At 58.1% G+C, this 20,329-nt stretch overlaps 1 protein-coding gene across 1 annotated transcript in view; it reads right to left on the bottom strand.

Moving 5' to 3' along the window:
- The window catches only part of COL7A1 (collagen type VII alpha 1 chain), a 118,993-nt gene that overhangs the window by 85,186 nt on the left and 13,478 nt on the right, over positions 1 to 20,329 (bottom strand). The window contains exons 3-21 of the mRNA XM_075938832.2: positions 16,757 to 16,937; positions 16,037 to 16,196; positions 15,477 to 15,570; positions 14,808 to 14,963; positions 13,794 to 13,957; positions 12,871 to 13,000; positions 11,316 to 11,435; positions 9,339 to 9,488; positions 8,267 to 8,386; positions 7,070 to 7,216; positions 5,377 to 5,493; positions 4,953 to 5,102; positions 4,280 to 4,408; positions 2,610 to 2,756; positions 2,151 to 2,276; positions 1,332 to 1,475; positions 1,102 to 1,227; positions 599 to 745; positions 50 to 181 (exon numbers count right to left, since the gene is read on the bottom strand). Coding sequence (XP_075794947.2) covers positions 50 to 181; positions 599 to 745; positions 1,102 to 1,227; positions 1,332 to 1,475; positions 2,151 to 2,276; positions 2,610 to 2,756; positions 4,280 to 4,408; positions 4,953 to 5,102; positions 5,377 to 5,493; positions 7,070 to 7,216; positions 8,267 to 8,386; positions 9,339 to 9,488; positions 11,316 to 11,435; positions 12,871 to 13,000; positions 13,794 to 13,957; positions 14,808 to 14,963; positions 15,477 to 15,570; positions 16,037 to 16,196; positions 16,757 to 16,937 — 2,640 coding nt within the window. The remainder of the gene's footprint in view (positions 1 to 49; positions 182 to 598; positions 746 to 1,101; positions 1,228 to 1,331; positions 1,476 to 2,150; positions 2,277 to 2,609; positions 2,757 to 4,279; positions 4,409 to 4,952; positions 5,103 to 5,376; positions 5,494 to 7,069; positions 7,217 to 8,266; positions 8,387 to 9,338; positions 9,489 to 11,315; positions 11,436 to 12,870; positions 13,001 to 13,793; positions 13,958 to 14,807; positions 14,964 to 15,476; positions 15,571 to 16,036; positions 16,197 to 16,756; positions 16,938 to 20,329) is intronic.

Raw genomic sequence — 20,329 nt, 5'->3', positions numbered from 1 at the left:
AGGCAAGGCGTGCCAGGAGAGCAGTGGGGGAGGAGGGGAAGGAGCTCACCGTCTACTGGCCTCCAGCTCAGGCGGTACCCACTGCTGCCAGGCGCGGGGCTCCAGGTGAGGCGAACGCGCTGCTCCGAGGAGTCGATCACCTGCAGGTTCCCCACAGGCTGGACTGGGGCCACCTCTGCAGCTGGGGGGGCAACAACAGAGAGGGAATGGGTCAGAGGAGTAGAGACTGGGCTGCAGCTGCCAGGCCAGGTGTGCAGAGGCCCCCCACTGGGATCTGGGTGTCCTGGCCCAGGTGGGGAGCACTGGGCTGGGTCCTCAGCTTCCTGTCAGGGCTTGGAGCCGCACCATAGGGCCTGGAAAGAGCACTCCGGGCTGCATTCCTGGATCAGATTGCTGCTAATTCCCTGGCCACCGCCAGATCCCAAAGGCATTGCCCCCAAGCTCAGGACACAGACCTTAGCACAAGGAGCAGATGGGAGCTCCAGCCCCCTGCCCACACCCCGCTGGGAGGGCACCACCTGGTACCAGGGCACCCTGGGCAGTCACTAACCCCACCCACCCCATAGGGATCCAGGCTTCCCATGGCACCAGCACCTACGTGTGGTGACGACAATGGAGACAGGGTCACCCTCACGGTTGCCAATCAGTGCTGTGACCTTCACGGTGTAGCTGACCCCCCCCTCCAGGTTGAGAATGTCAAAGGAGCTGGTGTCGCCAGAGACCAGCTTGCTCGATTCGGAGCCCCCTGCAAAGGAACAGAGGGTTACCGTGGTCCCCAGAGGGGGCAGGGCTGGCTGCTGGCAGGGACACAGGCCTCGCTCCCAGTGCCAGGAGCAGGGGAGACCAGGGCCAGGCCCTCTACTAGCTGGTGATGGCGAGTGATTCCATCTCATTAGGGGAGTGAGAGAGTCATGTCCTGAGGCCCAGCACCGTGGTTTGTGCCACTCAGGCTGTGGCAGAGAGAAGAGGTGCCAGGGCTGGAGGCAAAGGCCTCTGTCCTTCGAGCACGGGAGGAAGGGGGTGAGAGGCACTGCAGGCCAGGGCAACCATGGGGCTCCTGGAGTCAGGGCAGAGATTTGGGGATGTGGCTGGGTACGTTACCATCTCGCCGGCTCCACACCACCCTGTAGGCAGTCGCCCCAGGCACTCCAACCCAGGTGACCCGGACAACGTTGCTCCTGGACGAGAGGACCTTGAGGCTGGAGACCATCCCCACCTGCTCAGGAGCTGCGACAGAGGGCGGACAGGAGGCCTGGGTTACGAAGAGCTCAGTCCTCCACGGAACCGCAGCGGGGGGAGGCGCTGCACCTGCAGGCCAGGCCTGGCCTCACCTGTTCTCACCGGGATGGTGACAGGGCTGCCTTCCCTGTCGCCCACCAGGGCCGAGACCCCAACGACATAGGCAGCCCCGGCCTGCAGCCCCTCGATGCTGAAGGAGGTCCTGTCGGCTGGCAAGACCCGGGAGATCTCCTGGCCTGCAGGCAAGAAGCACAACCTGCAGGGGTTGGATTTCACTGGCAGGACAGGCATGGGAGGCCGAGGGCAGGCTAAGCTGCTGTGCGGAGACAGCCCAGGCCAAGATGCTGGGGCAACCAAAGAGGACTAGTGCCAGCATTTCCTGGCGGTACCTCATCCAGCGGGAGGGAATCAACAGCAGCTGCCATTTGACTGCAACTCCCTGCACCCATCTGGGAGGAGCAGGGGCCCGGATTCCAGTCCGTGCCCTCCCCAGGGAGCAGCGGGATGGTGCCTCCTTACAATGGGGGGTCAGCCAAGCACCAGCCATTGAGCATGCAATGGTCAGACCAGGCCCCACCCTGCCTGCAGCGGGCACCGGGCTGCATACCTCCGGCAGCAGGATCTGCTCTATGGGGCTGCAGCTTATTCCCAGGTGGCCCGAGAATGGGATGTGGCAGCAACACCCCCAAGCCAAAGGCCCTGCAGGCTCTGAGCTGCCAGGAAGCAAAGAGGATCCTGTCACCGGCTCTAAGCAAGAACCCAGGCCCAGACCCCAGTCCCCTGCTCTAACCACTAGAGCACGTTGAGGCAGAGGCAGATGGGTAATGAGGGCATCCCTCACGGCAAGAAGCCAGTCCGGATAGCCCCACCTCAGTGGCCCGGCTGAGCCCACACGCATTCAGCACACCTACCATCACTCGCCCGCCATGTCAGCTTGTAGCTAGTCGCCCCAGGAAGCCCACTCCATGTGACTCTCAGCTGGTTGGGTCTGATCTCAGCCACCCGCAGGTTGGTGATGCTGCCCACAGGCTGGGGACCTGCAGAGACAGGATCCCAGAGACTCGTCTCTCATGTCCGGTCCCGCCCTCCTCCATCCCTGCCAGCCCAGCCAGGGGGCAGGAACAGATGGGTGTCTGTTCTCCAAAGGCACCGCCAGCTGTGCTGAACGCCAGCTGTGCCTGCTGCTGTGGGGAGGGAGCATGGGAAAGGGGCTAGGAAAAGAGTGACAGACCCCTGTGTGAAGGGACAAGGGCCCATCTCCCTCCCCCTGCCTCCCCTCCCATGCCCCAGTCAAAGCCCTCAGGCTGGCTCCATAGGAAGAGCCCAGCCCAGCCTCCAAGGGGCTGATGCAAGCTGGTCTCAGCTCTCACCAATGCGGATGCTGAGGGGGACGGCGCTGCCCTCACGCCTGCCAATCAGGGCTGACACGCGCACGATGTAGGTGACCTCCTCGCTCAGGTCGTCAAGCTCCAGCATGGTCTGGGTGCCTGGGATCTGCCTGGTCGTCTCGCTGCCATCTGCAGGGGTGACAGAGCTGGGAGGTTCAGGATTTCCTGAAGCTCTGATGTCACCAAGGGACCCTGAGGTGACATGCCGCCTACCCTCACACCTAGGCACGGCACCTCCACCCCGAGATCAGGCCACGCTGACTCCAACTGCCTCCTTGGCCTCTGCGCACAGCTTTCCTGGCTGGGAGCGGGGGGGGGGGGGGGGGAACACCACTCTTTCCCCACCCCCAGCACACATCTGGCCCAATGGGCAGGTTGAGCGCATGTCCCTCAGAGCCTGCTTGCAGGACTGGGATCGCACATGCCATTCCAGTCACCCAGCACGGGATGGCTATGCTAGCAGGTGCCCAATCAATGATGCTCTGGAGCAATGCCAGCACTCGGGGACAGGGGACTGGTTATACGGCCCCCCATTACTGAGCATGGTTTGTGAACACATGCGCCCAGTCCTTGGCATCAGCTGCATCACACAATTCAGCTGCAGCCCTCGCAAGGGTAAGGGAAACCCTCCAAATGTGACCCCAGAGTAGAAGTCCCAGCAACGCCTGCCTGAATTTGCCAGCAGCCTGAAATGATCGCTCAGCGGTGGGAACTGCTCTGTTCACATGCACGCTGGGTGTTGACTCTGAAGCCTAATGACCATGGTGTAAATGCTAACTCTGAACTATTTCAGTGCTGCCCATTTTAGCAGGAGCATTGAGCTCATGGGTTTATGCCACTAATCCAACCAAGGGCTGGCCCGAGCCATTTGTGTGCCCCAGGTCCCGGGAGCGTGGTGCCGCCCCTGGGAGTGCGGCGCATATATGGCCCCGCCCCCGGGCTCTGGGTGCCCAGCACATGTGCGGCCCTGCCCCCGTCCAGTCCAGCAGCCCCATGCAGCACCCCCTACAATGCGGCACCCCAGGCGGTAGCCTGGTCAGCCAGTAGCTTGGGCTGGCTCTGATCCAACCTGCCCCCTGCAACTCCCCAGCTGTTCCCTGCCCAGTTCCCTGTAATAGCTGCCATGCAGCCTCCACACAAGGCTGTGCAGCCCAGAGGGGACTGGAGGGACAGTATGAAATGCACCGCAGTGAGTATCCAAACCCCAGCACAAAGGAGAACGGGGGGAAGCCAAGGGGCGGTGCACTGCAGGCGTGAGTCACTCGCACAAGTAATGCCATCCAAACCCGCAACTCATATGTAGCATCTACCTGAGAATCTCAGCCAGCTACCCACCTGCCCCCCAGCACCTGGCCACAGGACAAGGGCCAGCTGACTACAAGCCCTGATCCTTCTGGGAGAGGACTGAAAAGACTGAAGGGCTGCTTCGCAGAAGCACTGGTGTGGGTGGATCTCTGGGTGTGCAATGGATATCTCCAATGGATATCTAGAAGCCACGGCATATTCTCCAGTCCCAGCCCATCCACACTGAGCCTCAGACGCCAGGCAGGAGGCACTTGTTAGAGTCAGCTCCGGATGGGTCAGGAGCTCCAGCCTCGGCCACAATTTCCACGGGAGGACCCGTAAGCATTGGCTCCCCACTGGAGACTCACCCTGGGAGCTGCGCAGCACGATCTTGTACTCAGTGGCACCCGGGACCCCTGTCCAGGCCAGCCGGAGCCTCTTCCCCACAGTACCAACGACCCGCAGGTCAGAAATGCTGCCCACTTGGGGCTCCACACCTGCAAGATAAGACAACGCTAGGGCCTGGCTCAGAGCTGGGAAGGCAGACACCTGGGGACACTGTACAAGAGGGCGAGGCACCACAGGCCTATGACACCGTCAGAAGAGGCCTGGCAGAGCCGGAGATCCTGCCCTCGTCCAGCTCATGGGGTGCCTGGCACTCGCGCTGCATGGATGGATGCCCCAGTGGAGAGGAAAGGCAGGGTGGGGGCCTATTTGATCACTATTTGCCCAGCACCAGTCGCTTCCTTTGAAAGCCTACAGCCTAGGAGCCTGCAGGGAAGGTGACGAGTCTGACTGGACCTGGACGGGGACCCAGCAATGACCCCACCCACACTGCAGGTCAGACCCCAGTGAGGTGACCCAGGAGCAGTGCAGGGGCCCTGTGCTGGGAATGTCAATCACTTGGAGAGCCACCCACCCCGAAAGGGCTGGCCCGAAGTCACAGGATGCCCACTTGCGCTGCAGACTGGGCACCTCCAGGACCTGGGATCCCTCCTCCTTTGCTCACTTACCCGCGCGGGCCCTGGGATGTTCACTCACCTGTCTGGGAGATGGTTACGGGCGTGGCCACCTCTCTCCCATCATACAGCGTGTAGAGGGTGATGCGATATTCCGTGGCCGGCTGCAGGCCGGTCAGCTGGTACCTGTCGATGTTGGTGGGCAGGGTCACGGTCTGTGGGGGCTCAGCACCTGAGAACCAGAATGGGAGGGGGAGGAAGTCACATGCTTCATCCCAGCCCTGAATCTCAGTCCCTTCCCTCCCCTTCGTCCTCCCAGGGACACCTGCGCCGGCAGCTGGATCCTTCTGAACTGCTTGGCCGGCCTATGAGCCAGATCTGGAGCCCAGCGGAGCCTGTGGAGATCAGAGATGGGGATCTATCCCCCTACCCCACCCCACACACAGAGCACCTCAGCCTCCCTCGTGCCCTTCCCCACCCCCGCTCTGGGGAGCAGGCCAGCCTACCTGTTGCTCTTTTCCACTCCAGCCGGTAGCCCCGGGCATCGCGGATGATGTTCCAGAGCACTTGGATGGATGTTGGGCCCAGAATGACTGTCCTCAGGGACTGGACTATGCCCGTTTCTAGAGGAAGGACAGACAGATGGGCAGGCTGAGCTCAGCTGCGGGAAGGCTCTCGACAGAGCCCGGTGCCAACGAGGAGAAACTGGTTTCCACAGCCTCCTCCCACGCTGAGCTCCCCGCCAAAGCAGCCCTATGAGAAGCGAGGCAGTGGGCCTCCGACACAGTGGTCGGGCCACCGCTTCCTGCTGCTCCGCTTGGCTGCAAAGAGCGAAATGGAGCCAATGCGAGCCACAAGGCTCTGCGGCTGCAGAGCCAGTAAATAAACAAACCGCGGCGGCCAGTTAACGTGTTTCTCAAAGTGATTCCGCGGAACACTTCCAGAAACACTGCTCTAGAAAGCTGCGGATGATTTGGGATTGCAGGTAGCCGTTTCTAATACCTTACTCACTATCAGCTAGGTCTACACTATAGCCTTTTTTCAGAAAAAGCTACGCAAATTGCGCTCCACAATTTGCATAGTTTTTTCCAATTGCTTTTCTGGAAGAAGCTTTACCACCATTTGGCCAGGTCTAGACAGAGCCAAATGGCGGAAAAGCCACCTCTTTCAGAGTAGCCCTTATTCCTTGTAGAATGAGGAATACGGGGCTCCCCGAAAGAGCATGTTTGCTCCTCCTCAAAAAATAAAAAAAGCAGAAGAGCAGGCGCGTTCCCTGGATGCAGCGGAGTTTTTACGGGATACCTCTGGTATCCCCCCCCCCAGTCTAGATGCACCTTCACAGGGCTGTGTGTTAAGCAAAGTGCTGGCCGTGAGCTCAATCTGACAAGCTGGTGCAGACAGTTCCTTTGGGAACAACAGGCCTTTGGAATGGCCAGTGGATCAGGGGCTTGACCAGCAATTGGCAACCTAGGCTAGTGAGTGGGCTGCATGAGTGGCCCTCCTTCATCTCGGTGGGCCACAAGATTGTCATAACCAGGATGGTCTCCTGGGATAGGGTAGTTTTGCTAACTGCGCGTGGGTACCTAGACTTTGTGGGGTGCTGGCTGAACAGCAGCAGTGCTTTGGTGGGATGCAGAGAGAGCACATGGCTCTTACAGTCAATGTTGTGTGCAAGCAACACACACCTCACTTCACATGCGCTTGCTTTATGGATGCATCACTTTAGTAACACCGACAGGAAAAAAAACGGAAACCAGCGAAATCTGGCAACCCTGTGGATGGGCAGCACCAAACAAAATGTCTCTTGGGCCACAGGTAGAACCCCAATGGGATGCAGGTGACCCATGGGCTGCAGTTTGCCCATCACTGGGCTGGCCACTGCACCACATGCGCGGAGGACTCAGGGCTTGGCGTGTGCGGATTGCTACCTACAGAGAGCAAGTTCTGCAGGGGCCTGGAAGGCAGTTCTTGGGGGCTGCCAGTGGCTGCTGATCCCCAGCAGGCACAGGCAAGACTTGCTCACACTCACGGCAGGTGGTGGTGCGATGCCTCGGCCCTGGGGAGCATCCCTGTCTATACAGGGCTTGGCACAATGGAGCCCTGACTGGGGCCTCTGGGCACTGCCACAGAACAAATCCTACAGACATCCCAAAGATTCTACCCCTCGCCCCTCAGCCTTTCCCATGGCCATGCACACACCTGTTCTTCTCCTAATGGAGGCTGGGGGCCCCTCTATTTGCCCGTAGAGTGGCATGACCGTCAGCAGGTAATCTGTGCCTGGCTGCAGTCCAGTCAGCAGGTAGGAATTCTTGCTGGCATCCACATCAAATTTCCGAATGTCCTGGCCTGAGATAATCCAGAGCAAAAGGGCATAAGGCACAATTCCAGGCGGTGTGCTCAAACGCGAGCCCCACGCCACACCTGGGTCTCCACACCTGACCCGACTGACTGCCCCTCCAGCCTGCTGTCCCATCTCCCAGCTGCATGGGGTCAGACTGGTGCAGCAAATGCAGGATCCCTGCCTCCACGACACAGCAGGCCCAAGTCTATTCTGACATCCAGCCTCAGCCCATACACCTGGCCACATCCTTACCCATCTCATCAGGTTTGGATTCCGGGCTGCCAAAGGCCAGCAATATCCTGACAGCACTAATTTCGAAATAGGAGGGTAGTGTAGACATACCCTCAGAAGCCATTTCCAGGAGCACATGGGCACCTTCCCATCTGGGCCTGGCTCTCTGTGACACAGCCTGGTGCATAGCCCCACCCCACCCACTCCCCAAGGCTGGTACGCCCTGCGACTGGCACAAGGGCCCGCATGAGAGCCTGTATGGAACCAAATTGCCTTCAGGGCGACAAGGAGCCTCTTGACAGAACTTCAGCACACCAGCCCCCTTTGCTCATCCTCTGCCGACTGTCTTCCTTTCGCCCACTGGGATTGGGCAGGATGCTCCAGAAAGGAGGGGACCAAGTGGCAGCTCTGCCACCTGCCCTCCTCCTCTTCTTCCCTGGCACATGCTTTCCTGCCACTGGGTTCCCTCCTCTCCTGAGCATCCGGCTCAGTCCCTTGGCCCCCTTCTCCCCCCTCCAGCCACTCCACACTTCACCAGCAGGAGCTCCACAGAACACAGTTTGGGACTCCATCCTCTGTCCCATAATGCACCTGGCAACACAAGAGTCCTGTCCCATGGGAGAGGTGCTCCTGCTCTGCTGAAAGACAAGCCAGCTCCTTCCCCCTCCCCCTGAAATCCTAAGAGCCTGCACCTCAGCTCAGCCCACTGGGTCCCCCACCATCCAGCCAGGAGGTCTGGAGAACTGTGTCCGTAGTTCAATCTACAGCATCCTGTCACTGGTTTAGGGAAGGGGAGAGAGCTCTAGTGAGTCAGACAGACCTACCTGAGGGGAGCCCCCACGAGACCCGGTATCCAGTAGCTCCACTCACACCCCGCCAGGTCACCACCATGCTCTGCTGGGAAATGTTCTCAACTGTCAGCTGCTGCACCCTTTCCAAACGCACTGGAGGGAGAGGGAATCAAACAAAACACAAGCACGGCACAAATGTGAAACCAGAGAGATCAGCCCATAAGGCAATCAAAGGATACTGTGGAGCCCAGCCCGGTTCAAGAGACCAGCTCTCACAAGAGATGCAAGAACAATAACCTTAACTCTGCCCCTAAACAAGCACAGTTCCTTCGCCAGTAATCTCAAAATATAAATACACCACAAAACTTCAGAAAATACACCCAGAAATTATATACGTGCAATTTCATGGACATGCACCAATCAGCTTCACATGCAAGTCCACACACACATTTTAAAAACTGATTGTTTTTAAACCAGGCATACAAACATAGTTTCAAAATATACCAGAGATACTTTAAAAAAAATTCTATGCTCGGGTGATTTTATAATATTTACATATCAAAATCACTACTTTCTTTAAAAATCCTTGAATCAAAGTTAAAGTTGTTTTAATGCATTTGAGATATGCACTTTTTGTACCTGACATGAGTTATACCTGGTTGAAAAAATATGAGCTGACAATTTCATAACACTTGGAAGTGGTGTTCATTTCACAGGGTTCGAACTGGCCCATTTTCCAGTTTGCTTGACACTTTTCACACAACTGGATTGACATTTTTATCAAAAGCGTTTTAGAAATGTTTTTGCTTATTGAAAACTACATTTTCTTCCCAGAAACCAAGATTTCGGTAAAGAGAACATGTTGCTGATGATTTTCACAACTGTGTTGATAGAGTTTTTATAAAAATATGGAGAATAATTGCATAAAAAACAGAACATTTCAATAACTTGACAATTACTTTGCAACTTAAAGTTTTTTAGAAAGAAAGACAAAAAGAAACAGTCATTTTTGGCAAAAAAAACCAAACACCCCTGAAAACAAAACCCCAGTGAGATGCCTTCTGTGCATCCCCAGGCTCTGGCTGTCTGAGCAGATGGTACTTACGGGTTCGGCCAGTTATCCGGGTCGGTGCTACTGTCTGCTGCTGGGAGACAGGCTGAAGAGTAACCACGTAGTCAGTGTTGGGGCGCAGGTTGCTGAGCATGATGGACACAGAGTTGGCCCCGAGGCTCATCTCCTCTGCCTGAGCCTCACCTGGGAGGGGCACAGACAGCAACGCATGAGGAGGCCCATTCATTGGAAGGCATGAGGCTCTGGAGCTAAAGGAACTAACCCTGGCCTTGGGCAAGCTGCTGAACACAAGCTACATGAGGCTTCAACCAGGCCTCTCCCTCACACAGTAGGTCAGGACTGGACCATTTGGGCACCCCAGGTACATACAGCACAGAACACACTTGCCCTTCCACATGTGTGCAGGACCTAAGCAAGCCATGTCTCCCCAGTACCACGGGGGAGGGGGTGGCATGTGGCCCCAGTCTACCCAGCCCCCGAAGCACAGGGAGGGAGGAGGGAGCACAGCTCCTGCCCTGCCAGAGAAGGGGGGGCAGGCACTCAGGGGCAGCAATACTCTGCCCCCAGAATGCCTACAGTAGGCGTTCTGGAGGCAGAGTGTGGGCGGGGCCAGGCTGGCCGTTTGGGAAGGCAGGGCCTTCTCCCGCCTAGCATACCCCTCACCCAAGTCAGCCCAGCCTGGTGCCCCATTCCCAGCAATGCAGCACAGCCAGTGCAAGAAGCTAAAGAGAGATTGGGGGCAGGGCTGGGGAAAGGGAAAGTCCTGGCACCCCCTAGCAGTTCCATGAAAGGAGGGGAAAATGGCAGAGAAATGCCCACACGCTGGCCCCCTCAGCCTGGCACGGGGTCTGGGCAGGGCACGGGTGGGTCTGATGAGCTCAGCAGTGATTTTGTGCCCTCAGGGCCAGCATTCTCTGCTGGGGAGCTGCACTGCCATGGCAGCTGGGTGTGGCCACATGCAGGGCGAGGCCCCCTGGGAGTGCTGCCAGGGCCACATGCCCTGGGATGGCTGCAGGCTGGGGAGGAGCAGTTCCAGGTGCAGCTTCCTACAGGCAAGAGCACTAGGGAGCGGGGAGGTGGAGGGAGAAGGGGGCTTGAAACCGTCTACAACCCAAATCCCAGAAAGCACATAAAGCCCCTGTACACACACCCCCTGTACACACTCTTCCAAGCACACTTACACCCCCTCCCACAGTGCACCACACCACACTACCTGCACATGTGCACCCCAGCACATGTACAGCCCTCCTCCCAGACACACAAGCCAGCCCTGTACACCCACACCACTGACCCCTTACAGCTCTCCCTGTCATGCACGCAGGACACTCCAAAATACCTTGGTTCCACATCCCCCAACACCAGGGCTGGTGGGAGTGCCCCCAACATGCACGCAGGACACTCCAAAATACCTTGGTTCCACATCCCCCAACACCAGGGCTGGTGGGAGTGCCCCAAACACAGACCGGCGCAGTGGGAGGCGAGCTGGGGCAGGCATCTGCTCTTGCCTACAGGGGTCCTGGGCTTCTACATTCTGGCATGTAAACACCACACAGCGTATCACAGCCTGGCAGCAACCCCCTTGGGCCCAGCCAGGCCTGGGGTGCCCTGCACTGAGCCCAGGACAGCCTCCCAAGGGAGCAAGGGGTCATTCAGCTGGCTCTGTCCCTGCCTGCCTTAGACGGAAGCCCAGACCCGTTGCTTGGTGGGGTTTGTGGCTAGTGAAGCTGCGTGGCAGACAAGGCGGGGGGTGGGGGAGAAGGTGGTGCAGCCAGAGAGCCATGCTAACTGCTTCTCCTCCAACGCGGCCGAGTCCTGGAGCAGTGGAGACAGGCCTGTCCAGGCTTGGATTGCCCTGCCCTTCTGGAGTGAATCCAGGCTCCACACCCTACACGTGAGGGACCGTGGTCTGCAGCCAGGCTGGCTGGCAGTTCTCCTGCAGCAGAGAACACAGCCTGGGGGGACACTCCCACATTGCAGCACCTCCCCAGCCAACCAGTCACCTGCTCTCACCTTGAGCCATGTAGGTGATCCGGTAGCCCTGCAGGCTCTCCAAGGCAGCTGCCCAGGCCAGCCTGAGGAAAGACGGCCCCGCTTCCACCACTCGGAAATTCAACACTCCGGACAGGGCCTCTGAAAGAGAGCAGGGGCGGGGGCATCACACTCACACCCTCCTGCTCCAGGAAGCACCCAGCCCTTTGCACCTGGGGCTAGGAGGAACGCAAGTGTCTGCCCTGCCCAGGAGCTCCCCAAGAGGCACCCGGGGCGATGGGGGCTGGGGTGGTCATTAGCCTGTCCAGGGTAGGGTTGCCAATTGTCCAGTTGCATATACCCAAACACCCTAGCCCTGCCCTGTCCCTGAGGGCCCCGCCCTGCTCACGGCACCCCCCTCCCTCTGTCGCTTATTTTCCCCCACCCTCACTCACTGTCACCAGGCTGGGCCAGGGGGTTGGCAGTGTGGGAGGGGGCTCCTGGTTGAGCCTGGGGGAGAGTGTCGGGATGCAGGAGGGGGCTTAGGGCCAGGGCAGGGGGTTGGGATACAGGAAGGGGTGAGGACTGTGGCTGGCTGGGCAGGGTTTACTTTGGGAGGCTCCCGGTTGGTGGTGCAGCAGGACTAAAGCAGGCTCCCAGCTTGCCCTAGCCCTGCGCCGCTCTGGGAAGTGACCAGCACATCCCTGCAGCCCCTGGACGGAGCACGTGTCTCCACACGCTGCTCCTCCCTGCAGGCACTGACCCTGCAGCTCCCAGTGGCTACAGTTCCCCGTTCCCGGCCAGTGGAAGCTGCAGAGTTAGCGCTTTGAGCAGGGACAGCATGTGGAACCCATCGCCCCCCTGCCTAGGAGCCACAGAGATGTGCCAGCCACTTCCAGGAGCGACACAGGGCCAGGGCAGGCAGGGAGTCTGCCTTCCCATGCTGCGTCACCAGCGGCCAGAAAGCTCTTGGACTGGCTGCAATAGCTGCTGGGAGACCCAACTCCATTTCGGGAGAGTCTCTGGAAAGATTGGCAGCGCAGCCCTAAGACTGCCACCACATAGACCATCCATCTCGCCACGGCCAACCCCCACACCACCCCAGAGCTAGCGTTACTGCGCACACCCCGTGCCTGGCCCGCCCGAGCGATCCCATCCCCGCAGTCATCCAGGCAGAGAATCCAAGATGGCGGCAGTGATGGAGTGAGCACATGGCCAGGCAACAGGGAGCTGTCCATTCCCACGGGGAGCCTGCCAGGATCCTGGGCACAGGGAGTCACGCTCACCCCAAACAGAGCCGCAAGCGGGTTCAGCAGCCTGGATGAGCTCACAGCCAGCCTGTCCTCTAGTCTCCGCCCTGAGGAACCAGGCTCCACCTTGTAACAGGCCCATGCCGGGACAATGGCCCACGGACAAGGCAGCCACCCTCTCTAGCCCCAGGCCAAACCCCAAGCCCACCAGGCTCTCCCATCAGGAATGCCCCTGGCTCAGAGGCTCTCCCTGGCTCCCCGGTGCCACGCTGGCGCCTGTATCTGGGCAGGCAGATGGGGCAAATGCGGGGAAATTCACTGCATGGGGAGCTAAGCAGGTTACTCACCGGTGCGTCCTGTGCCAGAGACCGACTCGCCGATGCTGTTGGCGTACTGGGCGATGACGGTGACCAGGTAATCTGTCCCTCCCCGCAGCTGGCGCAGCACGGTGCTCGTCTCCCCAGGGCTCAGGCTGACCTGTCCAACGGCACCCAAAGGCATTACTCTTTCAACATTTCTCCTGCTTCTCGCCAGCCCCCTCCTGCTGCCCAGACGGCACTGAGCTGGGCCTCGTGGGGCATGGGGGATTTGGCACCATTCACTTTCCTAAAGGGGCTGGTGGTGGAGCAGGGGTCAGAGTAGCTGCCAGGAAAACCTGACAGGCTCCATTCACCCACAGGGCAGGCTGCTGGCTGCAAACACACAGCCCATTCCTGTTTACCTCAGGCAGAGATGGCCTCCTTCCCAGCAAGAAGGGGAACTCAGGCTATGTCTGCACTGCCGGGTTTTTGCACAAGAAGTCGTTTGTGGAAGAGTTCTTGCGCAAAAACTTCTGCGTCCACACCTCAAAGTGCATCGTTTTTGCACAGGAGAGTGTCCACACTGCATGGACGCTCTTGCGCAAGAAAGCTCTGATGCCATTCACAGAATAGCCATCAAAGCACCTGTGCTTTTTTGGATAGTCTCTTTCTGAAATCCCTGCGGAGCGTCCTCACGTGCCTTTTTGCAAAAGAGCTGTAGTGCAAAAAGGAGTTATGCCTCGTAGAAGGTTTACCTACATCGCAAAAAGCTCTCTCTTCTATCGATTGACTGCAGATTTTCTTGTGGAAAAATGCACTTGAGGTGTGGATGCTCCGCGGGTTTTTGCGCAAAAATTACCGTTTTGGCGCAAAACCCTTGTAGTGTAGACGTAACCTCAGCCGCATGGGCTCTCTGCTGAGCCTGTCCGGTGGATGGTTCTCCAGACAAAGCTGGAAAGGGAAGCTCTCACCTCTTTCATCTCTGCTGTCACTTGCTGCCCCAAGCTTGTGAGCGGCACATACTGGACTTTGTAGCCTGTGACGGGGCCACCCGCTGCTGTCCAGCGGATCCTCAGTGCATCCGCCGCCTGTTCCACGAAGACCAGGTTGGATGGGCCGCTATACACCTGCGAACCTGAGGGGGAGGAATGCAGCAGTCAGGCTCCCTGCTGGCGCCCTGCCCTCCCCAGGGCGGACACGCATGGAGCTGTGGCATGAACTCCAGTTCCCTGCTGCCCAGCACAGGCAGCCACTCGGGGATGGACGGCCTCTGGCACAGTGAAGAGCGTTATCGGGCGCGAATCATGAAAACATGCTCACTCAGATTTCCTGAGGTGGGGGTGGGGGAAATCAACCAGGCAGAGCAGCACCAAGGGGCCAAAGTGACCCAACGCCGGGCCGCAGTCAGCATCCCATCACCACGGCACAAAGGCACAGAGTGACTGGCACAGAGCCCTGGACACCGAGCTGCACCTCCAGGAGGGGGTCATCACCAGCAGGCCCGCCAATGGGTCGGGGAGAGGAATGTCCCAGGGCCCAACCATTCAGAAGGCTCCTGGATGCTGCCACTGGAGCCCCAGGCAGCGCTCTCCAGACTGGCTGGGCATGGGGGTGTGGTGCACTCTGAGCAGCTCTGAGGCAAGTTAGCCCCCCCCCTCCCCTCGGCCCGTCCCTTCCCCCACACACACACCTTGCCTGGGTGATCTCCAGGAACACATGGCAGGGTGGAATTTAACCCTTGCACTGCAGCACCGGAAACAGCTGCAATAGCCAGTGCCCAGGAAAGGGGAATATCTTGCCAGGCACAGCCAAGTGCTGACCGGGCCCAGGCTGAACTCCCTTGGGCTGGAACTCTCCCGTGGTTAGAAGGGGAGGAGGAGCACTGCACAGAGCAGAGAAGTGACCCAGCACAGAGCTCCAAGGCACGTCCGGGGCTGATCTGTCCCTGGGGAGGCCGCGAGGACTAGCTATAACACGCCCCTTACCTGTCTGCAGGACCCCTCCGGTGCTGGCGCACACCCTCCGAGACACCAGTGGCAGCAGGGTGCTCAGGATCTTGAAGTCGTTGACATAGAAGAAGTAGTCATCCGAGGGCGTGGAAGCCACACTCATGAGCTCGGTGCGGTCTGCGTTCTTAATCCCTGCAGGGGGAGGAGGGCTAGTGAGGGGACACCAGGGTCTCTCCTAGGAACAATCCCCAGCTCTGCCTTGAGTTATGTCCCTCTCCGCCCTCCGGCTGGCACAGCGGCACGCCCCATCCTTACTCCCCCTAGCCTGCAGCTGCAGAGCCAGCCATTCATGGCTAGCAGCAGCATGCTACGGGTGTGCTGGGTTGGCAGGGCCTGGAGCCTGCTCTCCACTTCCCATCCCCTTCACTGGCCACTGCAAGTCAGAGCTCCCTAGCCTCCCAGCCCTGCATCGTCCACTTCCCTCCCTCATCCTCGAGGAGCAGCCTCATTCAAGGGCAGCCAGGTGCTCCCGCTCTCAGCCAGCGGCTACACTGGCCAAGATCACAGGGCGGATGCCCGGCTTTGCCATCCTCCTACAGCCCCTGGACCAAAGGGACACTGAGGCCAGTGATGGGAGTCCTGAGCTGCTTGGTGAAGGCAGAGCCCCCCCGCCCCTGGCTCCCAGTTGGCACTGGAGTCTCTTACCCACAGCAAAGACCTTGGTGCCCTGAGCCTTCAGCTTCACGGACGGCTGCTCAGTGTCATCTTGAGACTTGCCGTCTGTGATGAGGATGCAGACCTGCCAGGAAGGGGCCAGGATGGGTCAGGAGGAGGGGGCTGGCCAACTTCACGCCAGCCTTAACACTAGCTGCAGGGCCCAGCTCCTGTGGGAGGGGCCCCAAGGCCAGTGCCCCCAGCTGGTTCAGCCAAATTCCAGCTGAGGTGAGTAGCGCTGAGTGGAAGGAGCCCATGCTGGGAAGAAGGGGCACAGCAATCAGACAGCCTGTTGCCTACCCACTGTCTCCCGTCATGGAGCACGAGCTGGAAATGTAGAGCGGTTGCATAGGGGCTCAAAGGAGGGGGGACATAGCACGACTAGACTGCCACGTTCCAGCAGCACCCGGCTCTGCTCCCCCTCCAGCACAGAGGGAGCCAGGCAAGCGGCCTAGCCGGGGCCAACAGCATGCTCTGGAGTGGAGCCACAGGCCAGCGTTTTGCTCCCACATTCCCCAGCCATGGCCTAAGCAGGGTCTCTCTAGAGGTACCTGTGGGACCCCGGGCCGGATCTGAGTGGGCCCAAAGAAGTTGTCAGCGATGTAGCGCAGGCCGGCACCGGTGCGTGTGTTCCCGGTCTTGTAGCTGAGCTGCTGGATGGCTCTCCTCACCTCGGTCCCGTTTGGATGCTGGGAGAGGGTGAACTCGAGCCTGGGGACAAATGTGATTCCAGGGCATGGGGGCAAACCACAGCATGGCCAGCTCCAGCAGGCTCTGCACAGTAACTGCACAGCCCTGTGCCTCCTTAGGGGAAGCTACCGACCCATGGGGCATCTCTAGGGGAGGGCTCACTCCCCTTGGTCCCTAGGGTGCAGTTCCATAGACGCGAGGCAGCAGCACACAGAGGTGGCCAGTGGCTTATCTGCAGTGGGGCTCCATAGACCGTGCATTAGGGGCTTCAGGAGCAAGGGGAGTAATTAGACATTTTACTCTCCCACTCCTCCAGCCCAGCTTGGGGATTCACTGGCTATCACGGGGCACTGAGCACAGCAGCCATTGGCCTCCTCTGTCAGCGTCAGGCTCTGGCAGCACTCCCTCCCTAAGCAGATAGCTTCAGGGCCACTCCCACAAACCATTCTGAGCTCCCTTGGTGACTGGACCCCAAGAGCCACCCCCAGGAGCACAGAGAGGTGCCCCCAGTAGGGACCCAGCTGTAGGAGCCTCCCCCATCCTGTGTGCCTGCAGAGGGGGACAGGACCATCAGGACTCACCTGGGGTCATCGCTGTACTGCACTGCTCCGAACCGCACACCTCTCTCACCGACCACATGGACAAAGGGCCTGACCAGGTCCTCCATGAAGGATCGGATCATCCGGAAGTTGGCCCTCCCAATGCTGGAGGATCCATCCACCAGGAACACAATGTCGGCTGCATAAACATTGATGCACGTCCCTGCAAAGCAACCATCAGAAGCTCAGGGTTGGCTCCCTTTGCTCTAACACATAAGGACCAGAGGGAAGTGGCCTAGCCCTTCCGCAGGGGCTCCCTTTATTGAATTAGTGGCCAGGGGTGGGGAAACTTTTTTGGGTCGGGGGCCGCCCACCCACAGAAAAATCAGTCGGGGGCCACACACAAGTGAGACGCAAAAAACCAAACCAAACCAAAACCCTCACTGATGTGGCCCCTGACTGAGAAGCACAATTTTTAAAAAAACAACTAATAGTCTTGTAGCACCTTAGAAACTAGCAAAACATGTAGATGGTATCGTGAGCTTTCGTGGGCACAACCCACTTCTTCAGATGAATGGAGTTATTAAAGGTCCAGTTTCTAAATAAATAGGATATGGGGGGGGGGGGGGGGAAGAAGGAAAAAGAAGAAAAAAGAAAAAACGGGAAAAGAAGTAGTCAATTAGAGTGTCCATGCTACATGAAGCTGCTAGAGAAGGTACATGGGCAGCCGCAAGACCCCACAATATGCCACAAGGTTCTGGCTGACCTTGAACAACGTTTCCTCAGCTCTTGCCCCCTAGCACCCTTACTCACGCTACACTGATGACATCTTCATCATTATGGACCCATGGGAAAGAGACCCTTGAAGAATTTCACAGGGATTTCAACAACTTCCACCCCATCATCAACCTCAGCCTGGATCAGTCCACGCGAGATCCACTTCCTTGACACTACAGAGTAATTACATGACGGACACATTTCCACCACCTTATACTGGAAACCTACTGACAGCTACACTTATCTTTATGCCTCTAGCTTCCATCCAAGACAGATTTCTCAATCTATTGTTCATAGCCAAGCCCTAAGATACAACCGGATTTGCTCCAATCCCACAGACAAACACCTACAGGATCTATATAGAGCATTCTTAAAACTGCAATACCCGTCTGGAGAAGTGAAAAAGCAGATTGACAGAGCTAGAAGAGTACCCCGATATCAGCTACTTGAAGACAGGCCCAGAAAAGAAAACAACAGGACACCACTTGTCATCACCTACAGCCCACAACTTAAACCCCTCCAACGCATTATCAACCATCTACAACCTATCCTGGAAAATGACCCCTCACTCTCACAGGCCTTGGGGGACAGGCCAATCCTTGCCCACAGACAACCTCTTAATCTCAAACAAATTCTTTCCAGTAACCACACAGCACACCTCCATCATACTCACCCAGGAATCCACCCCTGCAACCAACCCCGGTGCCAACTCTGTCCACACGTCTATACAAGTGACATCATCACAGGACCTAACCACATAAACCACCATATCAGAGGCTCATTTAACTGCACATCCACTAATACAGTGGTCCCCAACACGGTGCCCGCAGGTGCCATGGTGCCCGCTGAGGTATTTATGTGCGCCCGCCGAAACATCTGGGCTGGCCCCAACCTCGGCACGCGGCACATGAGCGGTGCTGGTCCTGGGCTTGTGGCACGTGGGCGGCCCCCACCCCCGGGCGTGTGGCGCATGGGTGGCCCCACCCCCGGAAGCACGGCACATGAGCGGCCTCGCCCCAGGGCGCCTCGCAGCCACGAAAGTTTGGGGACCACTGCACTAATATGATCTATGCCATCAAATGCCAGCAATGCTCCTCTGCCACGTATATTGGCCAAGCTGGCCAGCCTCTGCAGGAAAGAATTAATGGATACAAATCAGATATCCGAAAAGGTAACACAGAGAAACCTGGTGGGGAACATTTTAACTTGCCCTGGCACTCATTAATGGATCTCAAAGCGACCGTACTGTTTCAGGCCAATTCCACAAGCCAGCTCCACAGGGAAGCCTTAGAACTTAACTTCATTTACAAGTTTGATTCCTATAACAGAAGTATGAATAAAGACACAGGCTGGATGGCCCACTGCATTCTACATCTTACTGCCATACAAAACCAAACAAAGAGCACTTAAGAACAACTAGTACTTTCTCTACCAGTTTCATGTAGCATGGACGCTCCAATTGACTATTTCTTTCCCCTTTTTTTCTTTTTTTGCTTCTCTCCCCCAGGATCCCCTATTTATTTAGAAACTGAACCTTTAATAACTCCTTTCATCTGAAGAAGTGGGTTGTGCCCATGAAAGCTCAGGATACCATCTTTATGAGTCTCTAAGGTGCTGCAAGACTATTCACTGGTTTTTAAGTGTTTCCAGTTACAGACTAACTCAGCTACCCCTCTGAAGCTTGAGAAGCAGAAAGACACTCCCCACATTTCCCTCACCCATCAGAGCCTGGGGAGGGGGGCAGCCTAGTAGATTTTGTGTGCTCCAGCCCTACGGTGGGGGTATCAGGGAGTCTGGAGCACCAGTATGGGCTCACCATGCTGGGGGGAGGGCGCATTCGCCTCAGGGGCCAGATCTAGGCTTAGCCCTTCCAGCCTGTTACCCCAGCAGCCCACAGTCCTCCCACAGAGCGCTCAAAGACAGCCAGGATCTGGGAGTCGGGGCAAGGAAACTCAGACCTCAGGGCCACATTCTCCAGCAAGAAGACAGGTTCAGTGCCAGACGCCATGACGTACAAGGCATTCCAGGCCCTGTTCTGGGTGTGTGGGGGGTACAGGACTACCCCATGAATAGGCAGGAGATGGACTCTGCCTGCAAGCAGTGCTTGTGGGCTGACAGCATCCCCAGGGCCCACTGACCAGGAGCTGCCTTGAGCAGAGAACATGCTGGATTTTCTCAGACTAGTGCCACGTTCCTCCCTGCCAACCAGGGCCGTGCAAAGGGGCGAGGACTCCCCAGCCAGGCAGCGGTTGCCTCTCTCCTTGCACATCCCACATTCCTTCAGGGATAAATCACCGCCAAGAGGCAGCTGGGGCTCCAGGTCCTACATGGCCTAAACGGAACAGTTCCATCACCCAGGCCCGTGGATCGCTTCTCTTCCTCCCCTCCTGCCATGAGCATCATGCGGGAACGAGGGGGGTCTGCCGCACCCCCGCCTTGGCGTGGCTTCCATCATATGCAGGGTTTGCAGGTTGGTTCAGTGGCTCTCGGCATCCCACTGCGCCACTCCAGTCCTCTGGCCACAAGCCTGCTCTGAACATCTGCATAGGGCCACTGCCATCCCCTACACCCCCCCCCCCCCCAGCATAAACCTCTTGGGCTCTTCCATGGGTTCCAGCATTCCTGTGAGGGGAGGGAGAAACAGCAACCCCCACGCTGAGCAGCAGGGAAACGCTGCCTGCACCCTGGAGCAAAACAAGGCTGCAGGGCGCACTCTGGCCCACCCCAGGATACAGGACAGCAGCACGGGAGACGCTGCTCTCTGCCACTCGCAGTCCTCCTTTCAGGGACGTGGGCTTTCAGTCTGGGGATCCCCCAAGGCCAGGGCCTCCCGGGCAG

This window comes from Pelodiscus sinensis, chromosome 11, assembly GCF_052426305.1.
Source record: "Pelodiscus sinensis isolate ZL-2025 chromosome 11, ASM5242630v1, whole genome shotgun sequence".
Classification (NCBI taxonomy): Eukaryota; Metazoa; Chordata; order Testudines; family Trionychidae; genus Pelodiscus; species Pelodiscus sinensis.
The sequence above is the reverse complement of the archived record's forward strand: the minus strand, read 5'-3'. Positions and strand labels throughout refer to the sequence as shown.